The 22,204-nt window shown below is 46.4% G+C and overlaps 2 protein-coding genes across 4 annotated transcripts in view; one reads left to right on the top strand and one right to left on the bottom strand.

The window, feature by feature from the left end:
* Positions 1 to 14,419, bottom strand: part of CARS2 (cysteinyl-tRNA synthetase 2, mitochondrial) — a 43,054-nt gene extending 28,635 nt beyond the window's left edge. Inside the window, exons 1-3 of the mRNA XM_033051259.2 lie at positions 13,571 to 14,419; positions 5,959 to 6,009; positions 1,647 to 1,764 (exon numbers count right to left, since the gene is read on the bottom strand). Coding sequence (XP_032907150.1) covers positions 1,647 to 1,730 — 84 coding nt within the window. The 5' untranslated portion in view covers positions 1,731 to 1,764; positions 5,959 to 6,009; positions 13,571 to 14,419. The remainder of the gene's footprint in view (positions 1 to 1,646; positions 1,765 to 5,958; positions 6,010 to 13,570) is intronic.
* A 283-nt stretch (positions 14,420 to 14,702) lies between these two features.
* ING1 (inhibitor of growth family member 1) lies at positions 14,703 to 21,505 on the top strand. 3 transcript variants are annotated; one of them, XM_033051261.2, is made up of 3 exons: positions 14,703 to 15,060; positions 15,277 to 15,975; positions 19,866 to 21,505. In XM_033051261.2, the coding sequence occupies exons 2-3, from the start codon at positions 15,834 to 15,836 to the stop codon at positions 20,567 to 20,569; spliced, it is 846 nt and encodes a 281-aa protein (XP_032907152.1). In that variant the 5' UTR covers positions 14,703 to 15,060; positions 15,277 to 15,833; the 3' UTR covers positions 20,570 to 21,505. The 3 variants fall into 3 exon arrangements, with proteins under 3 accessions (XP_032907152.1, XP_032907151.1, XP_032907153.1); XM_033051260.2 differs by lacking the exon at positions 14,703 to 15,060 and having other exon boundaries at positions 15,067 to 15,975; XM_033051262.2 differs by lacking the exons at positions 14,703 to 15,060; positions 15,277 to 15,975 and adding an exon at positions 18,219 to 18,307.
* The last annotated feature ends 699 nt before the right edge of the window (positions 21,506 to 22,204 follow it).

The raw sequence follows: 22,204 nt of genomic DNA, 5'->3' as shown, positions 1-22,204 counted from the left end.
ATGAAGACAGTCCAGATGTTCATGCAGCAATGGATGCATGAGGATAATGCTCAGCACCAAAAAACTGTTCTGCCTAGAGACCAGTGACCGGATTCATCCCCCTAGACAGCTCAGCTCCTTCTTTGATCAAGAAACAAAGGTGCCCACAAAAAGAAGATGGGGAATTTCCTCCCATCCAGATGGATGTTCAACACACAAAGAGATTCATCTCTCTCTCAAAGGACCACTGATGGCATGCAGCACATTGATCATAAACTAGTACCCAGCTTTCAAGTTCCTCCCACAAGAACCTCACCAGGGGATGAAGAACAAGCTTAGGCACGTTGATTCTACCACTGTAATGCTTCAGGTGCACAGGTTCCAACAACAAAAGCAGGCTACTGAGGTAGAGGCCTTGGCCATCCAAACAAAATGGTTGAGCAAACATTTCAAAAAGTCACCAAAAAAAAAGCCAAGGAAAGATGACTTCATAGAATCAAAAAATGTAGTAATGCAACACATCATTCAAGAACATGTCATTTCCCCCTCCTCAAACACAAAATCTCTAAGATGTTCTGACAATAAGGAAAAAATTAAAAATGCAAACATAGATTTAAAATGCCTGCTTTTTGGAGGGGGTTGTTTTAAAATTTTTTACTGCCTTAGAAAACTGCAAGTAAATGGACTAAGGGAACAGACACATTTCTACATGAGTGGTGTGCCAGTATTCATTTAAATGCAGGGGCCTACTCTGAACTGCAAAAGTAACTGTTTACTTAAAGATAAGTAAAAGGAACAGCTGTCAAATTCTCTGACTCCAAGAAGCTATCTTAAAACTTGCAACTGCAATTCAATCCAACCCATGTACTTATGATCCCAAAGACATGAGTTATAGATTCCAAAACCAAATGAAACAAAAAGACTCAAAATGCAGAATAAAACACTCTTAGTGCTTCAGGGTACAAAAAGTGTTTTTAAAACAATTAAAAAAAAATTGCAATAATCATTCACCAAGCTCATGTGGTAAAAAAGGTCAGGTTAAAATTCAGCTGAGAACCACTGACCGCCCCAGTCTTATCAAGACTTAACTCTACACACAATGTTAACTTTCCTGTAGGTGACAAACTCAGGCCTGATAAAGCTCTCCAAGGTGCTGACACTGCAGCTAGGTGGTGCTCGGCACCTTCCAGGAACTGCCCTCAGCCCCACGTGGCAGTGCTGTACACACTGCCTTTCATGATCACTGCTGTTCATGACCACAGCACACAGCACTTCTCCAGAACTTACAGAACCCTTCTGGCTGCTAAGTTTTGGGATAATTTCACTTTGCTGACGATTCACACAGGGCTTTTGTTCCCTGCTAGCCTCTCAGGCAGGGGGAGAGGGCAGGAGAATCCCAACTGTGGGTGCTGTTAGGTAGCCCCCTCTCTGCCTCCCCCCATCTCACAGCTCTCTACCCATTTACCCCCACACAGCTCTTGACACTCAGCCCTCCTCACCCCCAACCCATTACAGCCACACTAGAGGACCAGAAATCTCAACATTTATTATCTACTAATTAAAACAAACACAACTCAACAAAAGAACCCCAAACTCGGGTTAATTTTCCTATATAAGTAGCTTAGAAAATACCAAAAAGTTAGTCAAAGACAGCAGCAAACACCTACCTCATTGGCTCTTTTTATTATCTTGTCATCTATGTCTGTGATCCCCATCACCATGATAACTTCAATTCCAAAAAACCTTGTCATTATCCTTCGAATTATATCAAACCTAACATAGGAGCTGGAAGAGAAAGAAACACGAACGTTTAAACAAGCAGTAGTAAAAATAAATTTAAACAAAAATAACCAACAGCTACAGGGACAATCTAATTACCCCAACACTTGCAATGAAAAGATCTTCAGTGCATAAGGTGTTTTTCCAAAACCTTTTGCTACCTGCACAAAAGTCAAGCAAATTTCTCTTGAACTGGCCTACCCTCTTCTGGCATTAGTGACACATTACATCAAATTTTCGGAGTGCTTTCTTTTGTTGCATCTCTTTATTCAAAGGGCATCAAAAGCTACATGAGCTGGGAGACTCTTTCAAAGCCAACAGGACAAAATAAGACATAGAGATCAGATGCTCTTGAAATACATCCCTTGGGCTTAGCACATCCTAACAGGTTTTCAAAAGTCATTTCACAGAAGAACAGGGAGAATAAAGCAGGATTCAAGTGAACTTTTCTTAGGATTGAGTAACAACAGATAACAGCCACCAATAAAGTACTTCATTCATACACCACCAAAGATCTTTTCTGATAGCAAAGAGTAGATGTTCTATAGGTTGTTTTATTTACACTTGAGAATAAATGTTATTCTGAAAATTATTCAGGGCTTTTGTCACAAAGTAGAGTGTTTAATGCTAGATTAACAGGTTGATGGATATACAAGCTGTATTGGGTTGTTGCAGCTTCTTCTGCTCACAGACTCTCCATTTGTAACTCTCAAAACACACTTTGACTGAGTTAAACCCAATTACTAGGTGAGATACTAGAAGGTGACTAAAAACTCTGGGTCTGCCCTGCAGGATGATGAGAATCCTCAGCCTTTCTGGACTCTATTTTCTCCAAAGCCACCAAGGAGGTTCACAGACCTACAGGTTCCCATTCACCCACAGCATCACACAAACTGCAACTCCCATGGCTGCCAGAACAAAGAAGTATAAGCAACTACCAGAAATGAATTTGCACCCTTCCCTGCAGGTGCCAGGTAGCACTAAGGTACTGATTTATGGATGCATAATATCTCGATGAAGAAAAACACTTTTTGTTGTTGTTTGCACTACGCCCATGCTGAAAAAAGAGTTTTTGAAAGCTTTGCTGCTAGGGAGATCGTTTTTAATGAATAGCAGCTCACTGGGAGTAAGGTTCATCTACTGCAGTGACACTATTCCATAAGAATATTAAATTGGTCTTTGGATCCTGTTCAGAGGAACAACGCCAGCATCAAAAGCTTGATATTAGATTGAACAGCCCTGCAGTCACTGTTCCCAGAGTAGGCACAAATTTCACACTGTTCCCTCTTCTCTCATCTTCCAACTGAATTAATGGAAGAAACTCTGCAAGAACCAGAGCAGAATTCCTGATACTTCAGAAAGCAGGGTCTTCACCACTTCAGGACTGAATAAAAAAAAGCCAAAACAAACAGTCAGTCAAGATCAGCGGGTGGCAGAGCACACACAAAAGAAATCTTTTGGGCTTGGTTTTACTCCTACTTCAAAGTATTCAGCCAGGAACCTGGATGTCAATCAGGCTGCAGGTCAAACCAGTACAATCAAGGTCAGATCCAGAATTGATGGGGAAAAAAGCATTATTTGCCTTACTTTTTTCTCTATATATAATTGGTGTTGGGTATCATATAGAGGCAGACAGAGCATCTGTTTATAAGACAGGAAGCACAACATACTAGAGAATGTTAAAATTATTTAAAGAAATAAGAACTCCTTGTGAAATGGAAAGAGAACAGGAGAAAAATAATGCCATTATTTCCAAATTCTCCTCAAGGATCTCAAACTCATTTCCATGATCTATTTCTGCTTTATTACCTGCTGCATTTGTTGTGTTTGACACAACTCAAATGTAAGACAGAGGAGAAAAAAGGGAATTCTAGTGAGAAGAGAACATGTGCCATGAGTACAACAAAATGATGGTATTTAACAAGAGCAGCAGAGTAGCAACAGCCACCACTCTATTTGACTTTATGCTTCCCAGTGCATGTCCTAGCTCCCAACAGCAGCATACACTTCAGCTGTTCTATGGCTGGACCTAGCTACTGGGGAAAAAAGATACCATTTTAAAAAAAAATTAATAAATAGAACCAAGAGTGCTCCACCATCCTGAACAAATCAGCTGAGCAACAGGATGTCAACACTGACATGTGTAAGACCAGAGATACTGGAAAGGAATAGCCAACTCCTCCCACACGGGAGGGATTAACTGATGAGAAAAGAGAGCAAAAGGTCTTCAGTGCAGACACCTTGTCACACAACAGGAACCACACGTGAAGGTGATTAAAGAGGTGCTAAAAGAGAGAATTATACCTGGTGTATCTGCATAATACACCAAAGGCAATATTCAGCACTCATCATTCTTCCTTAAATCAGCAATGAAGAGGTCAGACCCAGGTGACACAAATGCATGGCAAACCTCCACAACGGGAAAGCTTGAAATTGCTAGTTTAGACATGGGTAAGAAAAGACAGGTAAAAAAACTGGCCAGTGTAAGCAAGACCTTTCTACTCCCTCTTTTAATCAATAAAGTGTGAGGGCAAGAGAACCACTGAAAAAAAAAAAAAAAAGCAAACAACATTTAAAAGCTACAGAGAGCTGCAAGACCAAAGGGTGAAATTCTCCACCTCTGTAACACATTGTGGTCTAGATCAACTATATCCCTTACGACATAAACACCTCTGCAATTCCCTTCCCTTTTACACCATGTCAGGGAAGACAGACCCTACCACACTAGAGAGCCTCAACTGAGGGATAAAGACAAAAAACTTAAAATCATCTTTTTAATACAGTTACTTCCAAGTCATGATTTTAAATCGGAATTATTTCAAGGTAAACTGTAATGAAGCCTGTATCACAACAGCTGTAGATTTAAATACACAGATTACCATGACTTTCCAAAAAAAAAAAAAAAGTTCCCCTGAAGATACTAAGTACAAACAAAAAGTCCAAGATATTGTTTTCTTGATTTTTTAGGTCACCAGTAAAAAGCTAGGTCAGTTTTCTGCTGACACTTGAGAAAAGCAAGGAGGAAAAGAAACCAACACATATACACAACAGTATAGCAGCATTAACATTAGCACTGACAACAGTACTTCTACATAACTGGTATTTTAAGTCTTCCTTTTTACAGAGCAAAGCAGCAGTTGTGCAGTTACTGCAATGGCTCAGTTCAACATGAGCAAGATTCAACACAAGTCTCTGAACTAAGTTGAGACAGGACACGAAGCTGTGAAATCCCTTACATTGAAAGGGAATTATTCAGCTACTGAAATGCACAATATCTGATCTTCATACAGATGGCAATTATCTGATAAACTCCTGCTCTTCCAAAGAGCCCAAAACAACTTGCTTTTTAAGAATGCAGAGACAGAACCTTAAGAGCAGCTCGAGCTGCTGCAACTCCCCTCACAGGAACAGCAGACACCCCGCGTGTCTATTCATCAGGTATGTTGCTTTGAAACAAGTGGCAGCAACTTCCTCTGGTGTATTTAACATACTTTTTCAAAGTCACTTATAATGAAGCTAGCTTATTGTTCTAACAATCCTAATATACTACAGAGAAAAACCTGGGCTGTTCTGGATTGATTTTTTATTTTTAAACATAGTAAGCCACTGCAGTGTTATTATGCAAAAATGCCTTTAGGCTACCTCGACTTTCTGAGATCTAAGATCTGATGTGCTCATCTGTGAACTCTGAAAGTACCTTTCTATCAGCCAATGCTGCATGGCATTTCCTTGGTGCCAACACAGTGTCTGAATTAAACCTAAGGTGAAACTATCTTTTCACACAGCTGAGAGGCTCTGCTCCAGGATCACAACTCCTCTGCATGAGAGGTCACATTATGCTGATACGATTTGAAACAACTCACCCTACCAAATGAACTGCACACACTCCTAATGCTTCTTCCCAAGACACAGACACACATTCTGCCTCAGCCAGGCAGCAGAACCAACAGCCCCTTTATGAACTACCCCAGCCCAAGAGGAAAAAGCACAATAACAAACAGACTTCTGCCCTTTGCACAGCACAGGAGATGAAGGGCTGGGCCTCGTGTCACCAGTCACAGGTCTGTCACCCGGACACACGCTGCAGCCTGGGGATGTCCAGCACTGTACATCCACATGGAATCCCCGGTACCACTGGCACGGGGATGTCCAGCACTATTTATCTGCCTGAATGCCTCCACGCTGCAATCCACGACTCACCAGGCGTGCCCGAGGTGTGCATGGTCATACACGGTTGGCCCGCAGCTGTACCTGCAGAGAGGGGAGGACAACACAATCACAGAATTGTTAGGGTTGGAAGATCATCAGGTCCAAACCCCTGTCAAGACAGGGTCACCCACAGCAGGTGTCCAGGTGGGTTTTGAATGTCTCCAGAGAAGGAGTCTTTACAAGCCCCCTGGGCAGCCGGCTCAGTGCTCTGCCACCCTCCCCATGTTGAGGAGAAACTTTTTATGTTTTAGTTTATGGCCACTATTCCTCGTCCTGTCGCTGGGCAATGTCAAAAGGAGCCTGGTACCATCCTCTTGGCACCCATCGTCGAAATATTGATATGTATCGATAAGATTCCCTCTGAATTTTCTCTCCTCTAGACTAAACAGGCCCGGCTCTTACAGTGTCTCCTGGCAAGAGAGATGCTCCGGTCCCCTGATCACCTCTGTGACCCTTCGCTAGACCTTTTCCAGTAGCTCCATGGCTTTCGTGTACTGGAGCCCAGACCTGGTCACAGGAGCTGTTTCCGGACACAAACCGCTCCTGTCACCCCGCCACCCCCACGCCCGCCCGCCGCGCCGCCAGGCGCTACCAGGTCGCCACTCCTTCCGTGGCCAGCACGAGCGGCTCCTTGCTCCGGCTCCGGCTGTTGTAAGCCACGATCCCGCTGTCGCACCCCGCCGGAGGCGCCCACTGCCGGCGCCGCGCCGCGCCCGAGCACCGCCGCGCCCCCGCCTGCCCCCGGCCGGCAGCCGCACCGGGACCGAGGCAGCACCGCCGGGCCGCCGCCGCCGCCCCGCGCAGCATGGCCCAGGCTGCCCAGGCGGGGAGCGGGCACAACCCGCCACGCCGCCCGTGCGAGACCCGCAGGAGAGCGGGGCCGCCGCGGCCGGGGCGCAGGAAGGGGCGGGCCTGCGGGCGGGGCCGAGCCGGGCCGGGCCCTACCGCCTCCCGCCGGGCTGCGGAGCAGCTCTGCTGCTTCTGCTCTCCCCGGGCCGCGCTCCATCGCCTCCCGCGGGCCGCGGAGCAGCTCTGCTGCTGCTCTCCCCGGGCCGGGCTCCACCGCCTCCCGCGGGGCAGCCGTGGCCGCTCCGCCCGGGCTGCTCCCGGCGCGGTCTGCGGAGCCGTGCTGCGCTGAGCCCGCGGTGCGGGGCTTGGGCCGGCCTGGGGCCCTGAAACAGCGCGTACTAGCCTTGTGCTTCGGAGTAACTCCAGCGCGGCTTCTTCTTAGCGAGGTTTTTATGGGTTTGTAGGAAATGTGTGACTAATTTAGCAAAATGGTCTACACTCAAGTCAATTCGGTCACTTTGGAGAGTGAATCTATTTTTGCATTGCCTTTCAGGTCAGAGAACGGCTGGCAGCCTGTTAGCTCCAGAAAATAAAAACACCCCCCTGACTCCCACACACTTGTATAAAGTGTTACCTGACCTGGACATTTTCAAAAATGACAGCAAGTGCTGTGGGTACTTAGTGAGGTACCCTGACCTTTAGCCCAGCTGACTGTCAAGGTCTGCTTCCTCACTGGGGATTTTTTTCTGCTTTCATTCAGAGAAACGGAGTTTAAATGGCTGCAGTACCTTGAACCACTTGGGAAACTACAAGCTACTCAACTAGAGTGAATAACAGTGTAATGGAACAGACATAAGGGTACCAAAAGTATTTTTAAACTAGTACCTTGTTTCCAAAAGTGACTATGAGCAGGTACCAAGGAAACAAGTGAGAATTCCACAAGCTTACAATCGCAAAGATGATCAGAGGGATGGAACAGCTATCCTATGAAGACAGGCTGAGAGAGCTGGGGTTATTCAACCTGCAGAAGGCTCCAGGGAGACCTCACAGCACCCTCCAGTACCTAAAGAGGACTTTAAAAAAAGGGGGAGAGCAACTTTTTACATGTACAAATAGTGATAGAACAAGGGGGAACAATTTTGAACTAAGAGAGGAGATTTAGATCCTAGGAAGAAATTCTTTACTGATAGGGTAGGGAGATCTTAGAACACATTGCTCAGAGAAGTTGTGGATGCTCAATCCCTGGAAGTGTTCAAGGCCAGGTTGGATGGGCTCCGAGCAACCTGGTGTAAGTGAAAGATGTCTCTGCTAATGATGAGGGCTTGAAACCTGATCATTCTTAAAGTTCCTTCCAACCCAAGCCTTTCTATGTTTCTGTGAATATTTTCCCAGATATTTTTCCAGCTTCTGACCAGATGGTGTCCTCAACTGAATGCCTTGTGATTTTTTTTTTTTTTGCCTCACCCCCCCAAGTTTTTGTACCCATCCTTGGTAGATTGCTGCACCATTAGTTTCCCTATTCTCTGTGAACCCACATCAATCCCAGACCACTGTATTACCTGCTAAAGCACCTTGCTGGCCTTTGGGAGGACGGTAATAACCACAGCTTTTCTGGACTGGATGCTGCAGGTCTGCCTGTGGTGAGCTGCCTCACAGAAGTGTTTGTATTGTTTCCTCTTCTATCTGACAGGGATTACTTTAGGGATTTTTCTCATAAGTAATAAGATCATTTAAAATAATTGCTTTTACATAATACTTGATGTCTGTCTACATCTTACTTCATTTTAGAGCATATCAGATATAAGCCCTACCAGTGACAAATGTTTCCTTTTTCTTCTAAAAGGTACTTTCCATTGAATTTTTCATTTAACAATCTTAACTTTTTGATCAATTAAGAAACCCATTTTATGGGCTTGTTAATTTAAGACTACCTAGGATGAAATTCAAGATACTATCCAATAACCTTTGTAAATGTTTGCTTTATGTATTTCTGAGGAAGCTTCACAAGCCAATTATTTCAGCTTCCATAATGAGCTGGTTTTGATGTCTTGCTGTTCAACACACACCTAGTTAAGAGTTGTCATTAACTCTGTTGTGTTCTTTGTTCTGTAGGGTTCCAAGCACTTTGATGGAGTTCAAATCAATACTAAGTAACAATGGATGTTTTTAGCGTTAATTCCAGGTTTAGTTAATCATGGATGAAACTGCCTACAGATCAGAATACAAGAGCTTTTTATTTCCCATTGGTTTCAGAAGGCTTAGTGTCTGTGCTAGCCAGACTGGCTTTTAGCGTTTAGTCCCGAAACCTCTATGTCCTACTGTAAAATATTATTTTCTGATGGTGGGAAAAGCCGCAGTTATTAAATGCCTGAAATAAACAGCTAACAGCATTCACACTTGAGATTTAATGCAGTAGAATACATCCAGTGGAACAGTGGAAAGTGTTCTTCAAGCACCAAAGTACAAAAAGGAGCTAATTTCAAATAAAAGCAAAACTAATCCTGGGGGATAAAAAGCATAAATTATTCATGTTAAAAATACCAGCATTCTCAGAATCAATTGTCTGTGGCTGTAAGCATACCTCCACTTTATGCCATCTATACTGCACCCTACTCCTGCTCTGGGACATGTGCAAGGACACAAGTCATCTACCAGAAAGGCAGAATAGCAGCAGAAGACTTTATGCCATCAGGAGACCTTTGCTTCCACCTGGAGTAGAAGATGCCTTTGGATGTTGCGAGCAATTGGAGCCGAGGTACATATGATCAGTGCCAGGCCTGGGCCTGCTGTACTCCTGTTACTTCCGTACTTGCTGAATAGCCAGGAGGAAACGTGATCTGCAGAGTGGTACAGCTCTTAGTCACAATCCCACTGCAGCATGCCTGTCTGAGCTTCAGGTAAACGTGTTGTATTTAATAGTGTCAGGTCACGTTCTCATGTTTTTCTTAGGAGTCATTAAGACTAAAACTTCCTTTAAATTAAAAACTGAAACTCTACAGTAAAGGGCTGACTCCTCAACACTTTGGAAGGGATCTCTGTTTTCTGTCTCTTCATCTGAATGTGTAAGAAGGCAAGATTTCTCTTCCATCCTCTATCAAGAAGGAAGTTAGAAGTACAGCTGTGCGTACGATCCACCAGCAGTGCTGGCAACTTTTCTGTGGTGGGCACGAAGGATCTTTGGGGATTTTGGCTCACCTGGTTTCTGTATTTTCCAGTTTCCAGTCCCAGGAATACTGTTAAGATCTGCCCTCAGAGGTAAGATCCCAGAGCATGTTTTGTATTGTAACTGAATAAAGCCAAAAAACAAATTTTCCATTTTCATTTATTATTAGGAGACACATGCTTTATAACATTTTACAGTTCCCCCCACCCCCCTTTTACTAAAGATGCTGTATTTTTCTTCTAAAAAGTTCAACCGCATCATCTTAGAATTGCTGACAGAGGAAAAAGGTTGCATTTGCTATGTTAACAAGAGCATGTTTCCAGTAACTGTGGCCCTTCTCATCAAGTTCTAGTTCAGAAACCTGGCAAGGAAGCTGAACCTGAGAAAATACGGATCAGCTAAATCCACCGCAGTGGACTGAATTTCTCTTGGTGCTCTGTAGTTATCTGTAATTACAGACACATTTTGACTTAACTTTTATGGTCCTTTTATGTTTACAAAATCTAGTTTATTAATGGTTTGTTTCAGAATCTTGTTTGATTTTTAAAAGGGGACTAAAAATTGCCTCAATCTTATTACAAATGCTTGGCTCAGAAATATTGTAACTGTTGAGTGGCCACTCCACCAAATATTCACAAGGTAAAGAGTATGTTTTATAAAAGAGAAATCATCTTGAGAAACCTATTAAAAAGGAGTAATTCTGGGGACAGGGAGTAACACTGCAAAAGAAAATTCATTGGTAGAGATATACAACCAATTGAACTTTTTTTTGTTCTTACTGAAAGTCTATTAGCTTTTAGCACCACCCACTACTTTCAGAAAACCTACCCACCAACTGCTCTGACCTACACTGCCTGTTTTTCATCAGAAGTGTTTGGGTCGTGCACCACAGCTGACAGAAACAAATCTGAGGGATGGCATGAATTCAGTCAGGGCTCAGATTGTTGTCATTGTCAGTGGTTTCCAATTGCTGAGGTGTATCTCTCTTCAAGAGATTCACTAAAGGAACATGGAGCCAATGGAATATGGTGCCCTTGATCCGTGTTAATTCCATTGATACTCTGGGACAACTCAGATGTACTTTTGCCTTGGACTTCTGCAATGCACATTTACTTGTTCCAGTTAGAATTTTTTGCTCACCTTTAATGCCAGCATAATGCTATTTAAGCTCACTATGCTTTGGATGTGCAGCAGGTGCAAGAAAAGGCAGTAGCCAGGAAACAGGTCTGGGAAGAAGCAGTGAGTGCAACTGCCTTGGGGCAAGCAGAGGAGGAGATGAGGTGTATCCAGTGAAATACCTGTTTTCTTACTTGACTGATAAAAAAAAAGAGACTTTTAGAATGGCAGGCCAATTAGGTAGTTTCCAAATGCCAGTTAGGTAGGCATTTGGAAAGTTCACAAAGTTCCTGAGCCTTTACTGGGAAGCAGAAAATGGACAAACTCAACTAGATCTGTTTTCCAGATTTTAGAATTTATTCATCTGACATTGTTTGGTGACATGACCAGGTATTTCTGGCCTAAATATCTATAAACAGTGTATACTATCCACGGCACAGCCAATGCATGTGTCATGAAAGGGTGAACCATGACTCTGCTGGTCTTCATACTTGCTAACCTCAGCTCTGCTCATCTTGCACGTTAACTGTTTGTACTTTTGTTTCCAAACTTTTGACCACAAGCAAAACGAAGAGACTTGTAAAATTAGATTACCATCATCCACATAAGCATGTATTTTGCCTCATAAAGAATAAACAGACAAACAAGCAAGGAAAAAACCCTCCAAGCATATGTAACTATAGAAGAGGGATTAAGCTATTAAATGGTGTGGAAACAGCAATTCATTAGCAGGAATAAACCCATCTGATTCGTCTGTACAATAAAGTATAATAACAAATGATCAGAAGACACAATCTTTTCTAATAAACAGACATAGCAGTAATGATTACAATAATATTTCATATAGCAATATTCAGCTAAAGCAGAGAAGGAGAAAGGAGGCAGCCAGAAATCCTCGTACCAGCTACGCAGTATGTGCATTTGTGGAACATCTGGAGGTTTGGGATTTTATGTTCCTCATATCAAGTATTCTGAACTTTGTGCTGATTAACTAGCATAACCATAATGACTTCAATAACTATAATTACTAAAACATTTATATTATATGAAGTATATTTTGCATATACACACGTAAGTATGTATATGACACAGCAGTTGTGCAAGTTGTTGATCTAGTTGTAAGTTCCCTTTATTTCAGTTGCTGTGAGTTTAGATCTGTAGTGAGGCAACAGCTTCAAGAAACTTCTTAAAACCTCAGATATTTGGGGTTCTAAATAGGAAAGATTTCTTATAAACAGAGCAAAGGGGCTTGGGAGCCAAAGGAGGATAGATAGATGCTTTTATTCTCTAGTCAGATATAGGAAATAGCAAGAAAATGAAGCCAGGAGTCTCTTCCTTCTTTGACACATGACATTCACTTCTACTTGTGAATGCTTGTCCAGGGTAAGAAATGGGCCCCTAATATGAAAAAAAACACCTGAAACCCTATTCAAAATCACCCGTCTCTCACCTACTGTAGTTCAGAGGCAAGAGACCAAAATAAGAAGAAAGCAAAGGAGGAGGAAAAGCAGAGATGGGCAATGGGCATCAACTCCATACCTTCTAAAACTTTCCACTCTGGAGATGTACACATACACCTGATTTTATCCTTCCCTCTACCCCACTCCTAAAACAACTGCTGAGCCTAGAGGGGGGTGCAGAGAATTGATATTTCTGGGTACAGATATATATTTAATTACAGCACTATACAAAGCACTGAGCACCATCTTTAAGAGCTGTAAAAGTGGACCTTCAAAGTGGATACCAAATGCTTTCTCAGGGGAGCTCAGTCCCTTCCTGTCCCAGGAACTTGCGCAAAGTCCCATGATGATTTTGTTTCTGTCACTCTCCTAGTAACATACAAGAAGCTAACAGAGGAGGATATAGTAGACAGCACTGTTAAGAACCAGATGATATTAAGCTCTGTAACCTCAGCACATCCAAACTATCAATACTTTTGAGCAGATTGCTGAAACTTAGTAGGCAACTTCAGCATTTCTGTTCCTAATTTTTTTTGTCTATTAAGAGGAGGGACAAAAGCTCCTGTTCAATAAATTAGCAGGTACTTTTACAAACTTGTGTCTTATACGTGTAATTACTTGTGTGTGTTTAGAATGAGGATTACCTTTTTTGCAAGAATGACTCTTTTTAGGACTTATCTGTATTCTTTTCAAATGTCTTGCCTCTACTGAGTCATAATTATTGGCTTGGATTCTTACAGTATCCAGGGGACTGTTAACTACCTTTAATTGCTGACAGTGGCTCACCTTCTTGAAGGCTAGGGTGAAACAAGCTCTAACTACCAAATTGGTGCCAACAAGCTAGAATACGTATTCCCAGGCTACTGCTGCCAGCTCCCTCTGTATGCCACAGTAAACCAGAGCACACAGGTCTAGAAACACTGGCTCGGAGCACTGCCTTAGATACCGTGGTGTTAGGCTATCTCAGGTTAAAAAACTGAGATCCTGTGTATCTGAGGTTTACTTCAGCAACTCATTTTTTACAGCAACTCATGGATACGGGAAATGAGAAGAAGAAAATAACGGGAGAACTTACAGGCATCTTCAGAAAACAAGGAAGTGCCCTCTGACATCTGCCCGAAACAACGGGTCGGTATCAGCTCAAAGTTTGGTCTATGGTACCGTCTCCTCTGCTCAGAAAGAATCAGGGTGCATGTCTCCCACCGGAGAGAGGATACTGGAAGTACAGGTAAAGAGGTGTCTGTTCTTCCCTGAAATCCCAGCTCTGGGCGTTGACAGACCATGCTGATGGCAGGGGGCCGAGGTGCCCAGCCAGGCCGCCGCTCCCTGCAGCCAGCACAACGCCGGGGCCGCGCCGAGCCGCGACTGCACCAGCGAGTCCGGCCGCTCTCAACGGATGACTCAGTCTCCCCTAAATTAGGGGATTGCCAGTGACGTCCGCTAAAAAAAAAACAAAACACAAGAGGCAGAAAGCGCACGTTGTTTTGATTCAGCAGAGCTGGGGTAGCTCTTTCCAGCCCCGCCTTCCCCGCTCCTCGCAGAGCCGGGTGCCTGCAGGCTCCGGGACATAGTAGCGACTCCAGGACACAAAGGCAACGCTGGCCCACAGCGGGGTTCCTCCGCACGACCCCCGGGCGACTCTGGCGGGGAGAGTGCGGGCGGCACGGAGCTGTACCCGAGCGCCCCTTCTGCTCCTCCTCGCCGGCAGTGAGCCCTCTCCGCCGGCAACCACGCGGGGCGGCGGCGTTCCTCCGCCGCCCTCCTCTACAACGCAGCCCCCGGCGGCGTCCCCGGTGACCCTTCCCTCGCCACTTCACGGGACAAGGCAGCCGCAGCAAACTCGCTCGGCCACGCTCCCTCCCTCCTTCCCTTTACCTCCCCCTCCCGCCTTCTAGCCAGCCCTGCCTCACGCATGCGCAACTGCCCAGGGGCCGCTGGGAAACGTAGTCGCACTGCGTCCCTAAGGGCTCCATTTTCTCCCTGTCGCCAGACAAATTGCGCATGCGCAGACCCGCCCCCTCCCCTCGGGCGTTACCGCCCCCTCTGCCGCGGCGCGCGGTATCCCGGGCAGCGGTATCGCAGCGGGGATTGGCTGAGGGAGCCGCGGGGCGGGACGCGAGGGGCGCGGTGATTGGCTGGGGCGGCTGTCAGGCGCCGCGGGGTGATGGATGCGGGTGCCCGCTGAGGAGGGAGGGACGAAACGCTCTCCGTTTCCCCTCGGCGGCCGGCGCCGCGCCGGGCACAGCCCTGCCCGCAGCGCGGGGTGGCGTCGCATGGTTCTCAGTGTTCCCCTCTCCCAGGAAAGGCTTCGGAGCCGCTCCATCCCGGGGCGAGCTGGCAGGAGCCGAGACTCCTCCAAAGTCCCGGTACCCCACCGCAAAAGCATTCACTTGCCCCCGCGATCCCCTAGCGTCCCCGCGGGCCGCTCGCCTCGCAGCCTCCGCACAACTTCACCGGAGCCTCCGCCTTCCCCGGGGCTTCCTTCACTCCACGCCCACGCCGGCCCTGCGCCGCCCGTCCCCTGGCTCGGCCCGCATCCCCGCCGCCTTCCCTCCCTCCCCAAACGTGAGTAAGGGAGGCGGGACGATGGATATGCGGAGGTTCCGGGCGGGGGAAGGGATTGAGTGTGTGCGGTGAGTGTGTGAGAGAGTGTGTGTGTGTGTGTGTCTCTGTGTGTGTGTGTACACAGCGCTGGGAGAGAGCGCATGCGCCTTGGCTGGCGGGGCCGAATGTTTCCCAAGTGTTTGAAACTGGTATTTGGGTTTTCCACGTTGGATCTAGCGCGGCGTATGGGAGCGAGGAGGCTGCGTTGATATCGCCGGGGAGCGGCGGCGGCGGCGGCGGTGAGGAGGAGAGCGGGGAAGGGGGGAGCGGAGGAGAAGCGGAGCAGAGCGGCGCTGGCGCAGGCAGAGGGGCTGCCGCTGCCTCTGACAGACACTTTGCAGAGCACATTTTGTTTCCAGATTGTTTCGGAGGAGCTGGTTTAAGCCCCCCTCTTTTCTCCTCCTCCTTCTCCCTCCCTCCCCTCCCCACACACACACACACACACACAAATCCCTCTGATTGTTCTTACCACCTCCTTCGTGAATTACCACAACGACAGCCATTCAATCAGCTGCTGCTGGCTGTAGGGGACTAGCGGAGGGTGTGTGTGTGTCTCTCTCTCCCTCTTTTTCACACAAGAGGAGTCAGATGTAGCTTCCCTCGGTTTTTTTGGGGGGAGCTACCGAGAGAGGTGGGCAGGGAGTGAGACCTTCATCGGGGTTACCGTCTTTGAAGGGAGCAGCACTTGCTCTCACACGGAGAGGTGTGGGGAAGGATTTTTGTTTCTCTGCCGGATGAAAATGTTGAGTCCTGCAAACGGAGACCAGCTTCACCTAGTGAACTATGTGGAGGATTATCTGGACTCCATCGAGTCTATGCCCTTCGATCTGCAGAGAAATGTCTCCTTGATGAGGGAAATTGACGCCAAATATCAAGGTAAGTGCTTTCTATATATGTGTGTGTCCGTGTGTGTGGTTCGGGGCTCGGGGGGAAGGGTGTCTTTCCCTTTCTTTTCTTTGGAGCTGAGCCTCGGCTCCGTTTGCCCCTCTGCACCCCACAGGGATGGTAGTTTTATTTTTTGGAGGTAAAAGGAGAAAGAAAGCCGGGAGAGAAAGATCCGGGGAGAGAGAGGGACTGATCTGCAGCGTTAGCTCTTGTCATGGGGCGGAACAAAAGGTCTCCGGCTTTTCTTATTAAGCAAGGACTCTGCTTTTCTGTGTAAATTGCTGGCCAAGAAGGCGGGGGCAGGGAAGTGGGGTGTGCGGTGCACAAAGAGGGGCCGTCCCTGGCCGTGGGGCTGAGCTGGAAGGCTTTGGGGGTACGGAAGAAAGTGCTGGGTGGATAGAGGGGGAGAGATTACAGCACAACATTTAGGAATGTACAGTATTCATTATGGCTGTAGTAGGGGAGAGAGGCAGCTAGTGAAGGAGGGAGGGAAGGAGGGAGGGAGAAGAGGAGAGGGGGGTTAGGCGAGAGTGGGGGGCAGGGTGTGCTTTCTTCGCTCCCTCCTCGGTGGGTTTCGTTTCACCCGGTGAAACAGCCCCGCTCCGTGGGGCGGGGGGGCCGAGGGGGCAGGACCGGCGTGTGCGGTGTGAGTGGGGGGGGACGACACACACGGTCGCGTTTACGGCGGGGCTGAAGCGCCCCCTCCCCTCCCCGCGCTCGGGGCACGCCGTCCCTGTCCCCACGGGCGGAGGGAAGGAAGGGGAGGCCGGTTTGCGGGACTCGGGGCAGCTTTGTCACTTGGTCGCTGGCGTCCGTTCGGGAAGTGGGGGGGGGGGGGGGGGTTGGGGCACTCTTTATTTTATTCTGTGCTGCAGGTAGCGGTGACAGCAGGGGTGCCGGGAGGGGGGACCCCCTCTCCCTGCCCGCGCCCCCGTGCATGTGGCCTTAGGGGCGGTGGGCAGCGAGCCCTGCCTGCCGCTGCCTCAGCCGCTCCTCGGGCAGCTCGCCATGAGAGCCCATCAGGTCCCGGGGGAAGGGTCCGGGGGAAACTTCCTCAGGAGCCCGCAGGGGCTGTCGGGGGTGGGAGGAGAAGAAAAGGGCAAGGCGGACATCGCACCCCACAAAACCACGTCCAGCGGGCACCTCCGCGCTGTGCTGGGAAGGGGCGTCCGTGCTGTTTTTATAGCCACCTCTCGTTAGCATATCGCGGTTCGCCACGCCCGTCGGGGGCGCTGATAGGGCGGGGGCGTCCCACGGGCCGGCCGCGCCCCGCCTCCCCGCGCGGATTGGCTCCGGGGCCCGGCCGGCCCGGCTCGCGGCCCCGCCCCTCGTGACGTTTCCAGAAGCAACTTTTCCGTGGGGTTGATTTGAATATCTCGGCCGGCCCCGGCCGGCGCGCTCTGATTGGGCGGGCTCGCAGCAGGGGGCGGGGCAACCTTGGCCGTCCGGAGGGTGACTGACGTGTCCCGGCGTGGGGGGGGCGCCGCTGCTCCAGCCGCGCCTCGCTCGTGAATGGCCGGAGGGGGCGGGCCGAGCGCGCTCCCGCCCGCGGTGATTGGCCGCCGCTCCGTGTCAATCACGTGTTTGTTTCCCCGGGAGGGTCGGTTCTCCCCGCGCCCCCGGGACCGCCGCGGGGACGCCCCGGTTTCCTGCCCGAGAACAATGGCGGCTCCGTCACCTCCGGGGTGGCCCCGGGCGCCGCAGAGGGGCGGGGAGGGGGCCGGGCCCTCGCCCGTGTCCCGCTCGCCATCGTTCCGCGGCGTCTCAGCCCCCGTGAGGCTGCGGAGTAAAGCTCCAGTTTCCGCCCGGCTGAGTGGCGTTTGCGGTGCCGGGAGTGTGCGATCGCGCAGAGCGCAGCTTTCCGCTCCCGCTGTTGCAGCTCGGCGCGGAGCGCGGTTTCCCGGAATTCCTGCCGTGAGCAGCGCTCCCGAGGCGGGCAGTGCAGGCGGCCCGAGCCGCAGCACCGATGGCTCTCCTGGCGCCGGCGCTCGGCAGCCTCGGCTTTGCGGCAGCTCCCGCTCCGCGTCTCGCATTCCAAACACGCTCTGCAGGATCCCAGCCCGCAGCCAGGGCTCCTCCCGCACGGCAGTGCCTGCGTGCCGGGCTAGAACCGAAGTTTTCCCAACGCCCAACTTCAGTCGGTGATTGTTTTGTGCTGTTCAGACAGACTCTTCTTCGTGGGGGATGCCCACCCACCACATTCGGATGGGTTAAACTGATGACATCAGTCAAGTGCCAAAGCTTAAGGCATAAAACTTCTGCATTTCAGCCACTGAAAATCATTAACTCTGCTTCTTCAGCCTCCCTGAATGTGGAATCTGCTGTATGTTTGAAGGATCTTTTGGTGGCATCTGGGGTTTGGATTTCTTTTTGGTATTTTTTTATCGTTGTTTTGTTGATTTTTTTTTGTAGGTTAAAAAAAAAACAAACCCACCAGTTGCTTAAAATGGTTAATAACATATCAGAATGCTGATTTGATCAGATAGGTTGTATTGCAGAACCAGCTGACAGCTTAACCAAAGTGTGAAGCACAAGCTGCAGCTCTAAAATCTGAAGTAAAGCTTGCATAATATTTCCACGTCTTCACAGGAAATCATGTATGTTTAAAAACTCTGCCCAAGAAAGACAAAACCTAAACCACAGGGTAACTCTTTGTTTGCATATGTGTCACATTCTCCTATAAATAAATAAATAAGTAAATAAATGAATAAATGTAAGTTTAAAAAAGTTTTGGTAATGCCGTTTGCATGTGTGAGGGATCCTGGTTTCTGTTAGATGAATTGAGGTCAGATTTTTTATATCTCAGTGCATTTTGCTTTTCTAAGATAGACTGCTCTAACCTGTGAGAAAGGAAAAATTCAGAGGAGAAAAGAGATGCAGGAAAAACATTCTATGTGTTTTTGAGGACTCAGTATGGAGTGCTGAGTGTCCCATATGCTCTACATTGATTTGTGTATCATAATGAAACTCAAAAACATCTTCTTGAAAATAGGTTTCCAGAGCTGTTCTTGAAACTTTAGATACCGGGTGCATTGTTTTTTTTATAAACTGTTAGAACAATCCTTGAGGTGCAATTCAGATGTAACATATTTTAAAGCAGAAGTTCTAGCTACTCCCATTGTTACCTATCATTTTTAATGTTATCTTTCAACTTCACCTCCTGCTCTGCAGTAAATATTTATTGAAGATAATATTTTTGTGTTTTAAAAAGTAGCAATGTATGTTTTACAGAAATACAGAAAAGTATAGGTAGGAAATAATCAAAACATCCTGGATATTGTAATCCTAATTCCGCAATCCAGGGATTTACTTGGCGTTAGATTTTCAGGAGAAATAGCTGGACAGTATTGGATGAAATAGCTCTGCGTCCAGACCACGTATTTGGTGCTTCTGCATCCCTTGTCAAATAACCCAGCAACGTGCTTCTACATTGGTTTGTGCTTTTTTTCTGTCCCACTCCCTTTCTCCCACTCCGTCATTCACTGAAAATGTTAATGTTGTTATGCAGAAAATGTCCATTAATTGCCCCTCTAATTTTGCAGTTAACCTTGGAACTTTTGATGGTATGTGTATTGGTTCAGTTAGTTCTTTTTAATCACTGAAAAGTTTAAAGAGAAGTATTATCAACATGCATAAAAATTTATTTAGTCACTTTTTTCTTCTAAATCAGCATTTGCAGTCCATTCCTGTGGGACCAACTAGAAGAAAAGTAGTCCAGTGGAGCCATGAGCTGCTTGTCAGATACGAGCTTCAGGGAATCTGTCTTTGATCAGTGCTGTATGCTACAAGGAGTTGTTGCTGTGTGGAAGGAAAAAATGGAAAGTTTTGTTTTGCCATTCTCCCTGTCAAAAATATTTATAGATTTTATTTCTTCTTTGCAGAGATTCTGAAGGACCTGGATGATTACTATGAAAAATTTAAACGGGAGACAGATGCTGTGCAGAAAAGAAGAATGTTGCACTGCATACAGAGGGCCTTGATTCGGAGTCAGGAACTGGGGGATGAGAAGATCCAAATCGTCAGTCAGATGGTGGAGCTTGTTGAGAACAGAACAAGGCAAGTGGACAGCCACGTGGAATTGTTTGAGACTTGTCAAGAGACTAATGACACCACTGGAAACAGCGGGAAAGCCAGCCAGGATAAGTCGAAGAATGAGACAATTGCACAGGCTGAAAAGCCCAACAACAAGAGATCGAGGAGGCAAAGGAATAATGAGAATCGAGAAAATGCCTCAAATAATCATGATCATGATGACATCACCTCAGGAACACCAAAGGAGAAGAAAGCAAAAACATCCAAGAAGAAGAAACGATCCAAGGCTAAAGCGGAGCGGGAAGCTTCTCCCCCTGACCTTCCTATTGACCCTAATGAGCCAACATACTGCTTGTGCAACCAGGTCTCCTATGGAGAAATGATAGGATGTGATAATGATGAGTGCCCTATTGAATGGTTTCACTTTTCTTGTGTGGGACTCAACCATAAACCAAAGGGCAAATGGTACTGCCCCAAATGTAGAGGAGAAAACGAGAAAACTATGGACAAGGCATTGGAGAAATCTAAAAAAGAAAGGGCATACAACAGGTAGTTTGTAGACTTTTCATAGTAAAGGAAAAAACCCACCAAACCAGTGTATTTATTGTCAGTGTCACCTTTGTTGAGGTGAAAGGATTGTAAAATGTATATTTTTAAAGGAGGTTTAAAACTGAACCATTCCTGTTACAGGGACGGCAATAAGAAATTTTGGTTTTCATTTGATAAGCTGTAACAAGAGTGTGGTCTGTGGACCAATGTATTCCAAAAGTAAAATTATAAGAATATTTGGATGTTTCTTAAAAGATAAATTAATTCTTTTCTTCATTTATTTTCTTTTCTTTTTCTTTTTTCCTTTTTTTTTTTTTTAAGTGCTGATAGCACTCTACCCATTAAAGTTTTGGCACATGTCTCTGAAATGTAATTTTGTTTTCTTTAAAGAAAAATATTATTCACCTTTTGAGCAAAATTGTTAAATAGTTTAACCACCTGGCTGTATCTGAATAAAGCTGCAGTACATTGCAAATGTAACTTCTTCTGGTGATAAGCAAGAGCAAATAAAAGGAGGGTAAAATTTGGTTCCTGCTACAAAGTGTCAGTATAACAGTTCAATAGCAAATGTTTAAATAGGCTTAGAGGATTATTTTTTAAAACAAAAAGTTAATGGTTAAATTTTAAACAACAAATATTTTATATGCTGGCCAGGTACCATAAAGGCCATTTTAAAATGATTGAATATGTTTTATATTTAACCAGGAAGTGGTTTAGTAATGAGACATAACATAAATGAAGCTTTATACTGTCACAGATAGTGGTGTAGCAATCCTTAATTTGTTTAAGTTGTATAAATGTACATTTTAAGTGGAGTTGCACTTACTGTATTATACTTGGAAATGCAGCCAAATGCCATTGTGTAACCAATGTGCATTTCCTGCTGTATGTATGAAAATTGTACAGATGTGATATTAAGAAATAAATGAAACGACTTTGACAGTTTGCTTCTTTAGCAATCTTGTTTAATGATCATTCATATAGCTCAAAAAACCACGAAATTAGTCTTCAACTTCAGCAGCTCCAGCAAGCTGCTGCTGGGAAGCCTGAAACTGTTGTAGTGGTAACCAAATTACAGTTCTGATAATGAATCTTCATAGAGCATATGGCCAGCTAGGTCGTAGGAAAGCCAAAATAGCATTTAACTTTTCATCCAGATCTTCTCATTTTGTTCTTGCAGTCATTCCCAGACCTTTTATCTGAAAATCAATAGTACAGAGCTTGGTCTTGTTCAGTTGTTTTAATACTTTTTTCACTGTGGATATAAATGGCTCCATGTTTGGTTTTGGGATCTTTTGCATTTCGGCATTTTTGAAGTATTACTGCAGTTATTCCAGGGCAGGCCTTTTTATTCTTCATGATCACCCCATACAAAAATGTACTTGCTATGACAGGTATCCAGTGCTCTGTCTTCCCTTGGATGGATAGTGAAGCTTGGTCAGGCTGTTTCCTTCACCGGCATGGCTGGAGGGGCCAGCATCCTGGCTGAGCCGATTTCATCTCCCTGTGGGCCTTCAGCCAGGTGAGAAGGGAATGGGACCAGCAGTAGGAAGGCCATGGAAGTGAAGGTTGTGAAATCCAATGGATCAGGCAAAAGATTCACATAAAAAATGGGAGCCTGGGGTTGGTTTTTTTAAAG

This window comes from Catharus ustulatus, chromosome 2 (assembly GCF_009819885.2).
Source record: "Catharus ustulatus isolate bCatUst1 chromosome 2, bCatUst1.pri.v2, whole genome shotgun sequence".
In the NCBI taxonomy this organism is placed as follows: domain Eukaryota; kingdom Metazoa; phylum Chordata; class Aves; order Passeriformes; family Turdidae; genus Catharus; species Catharus ustulatus.
Note: the sequence above shows the minus strand (reverse complement) of the source record. Positions and strands in the feature narration are given on the sequence as shown.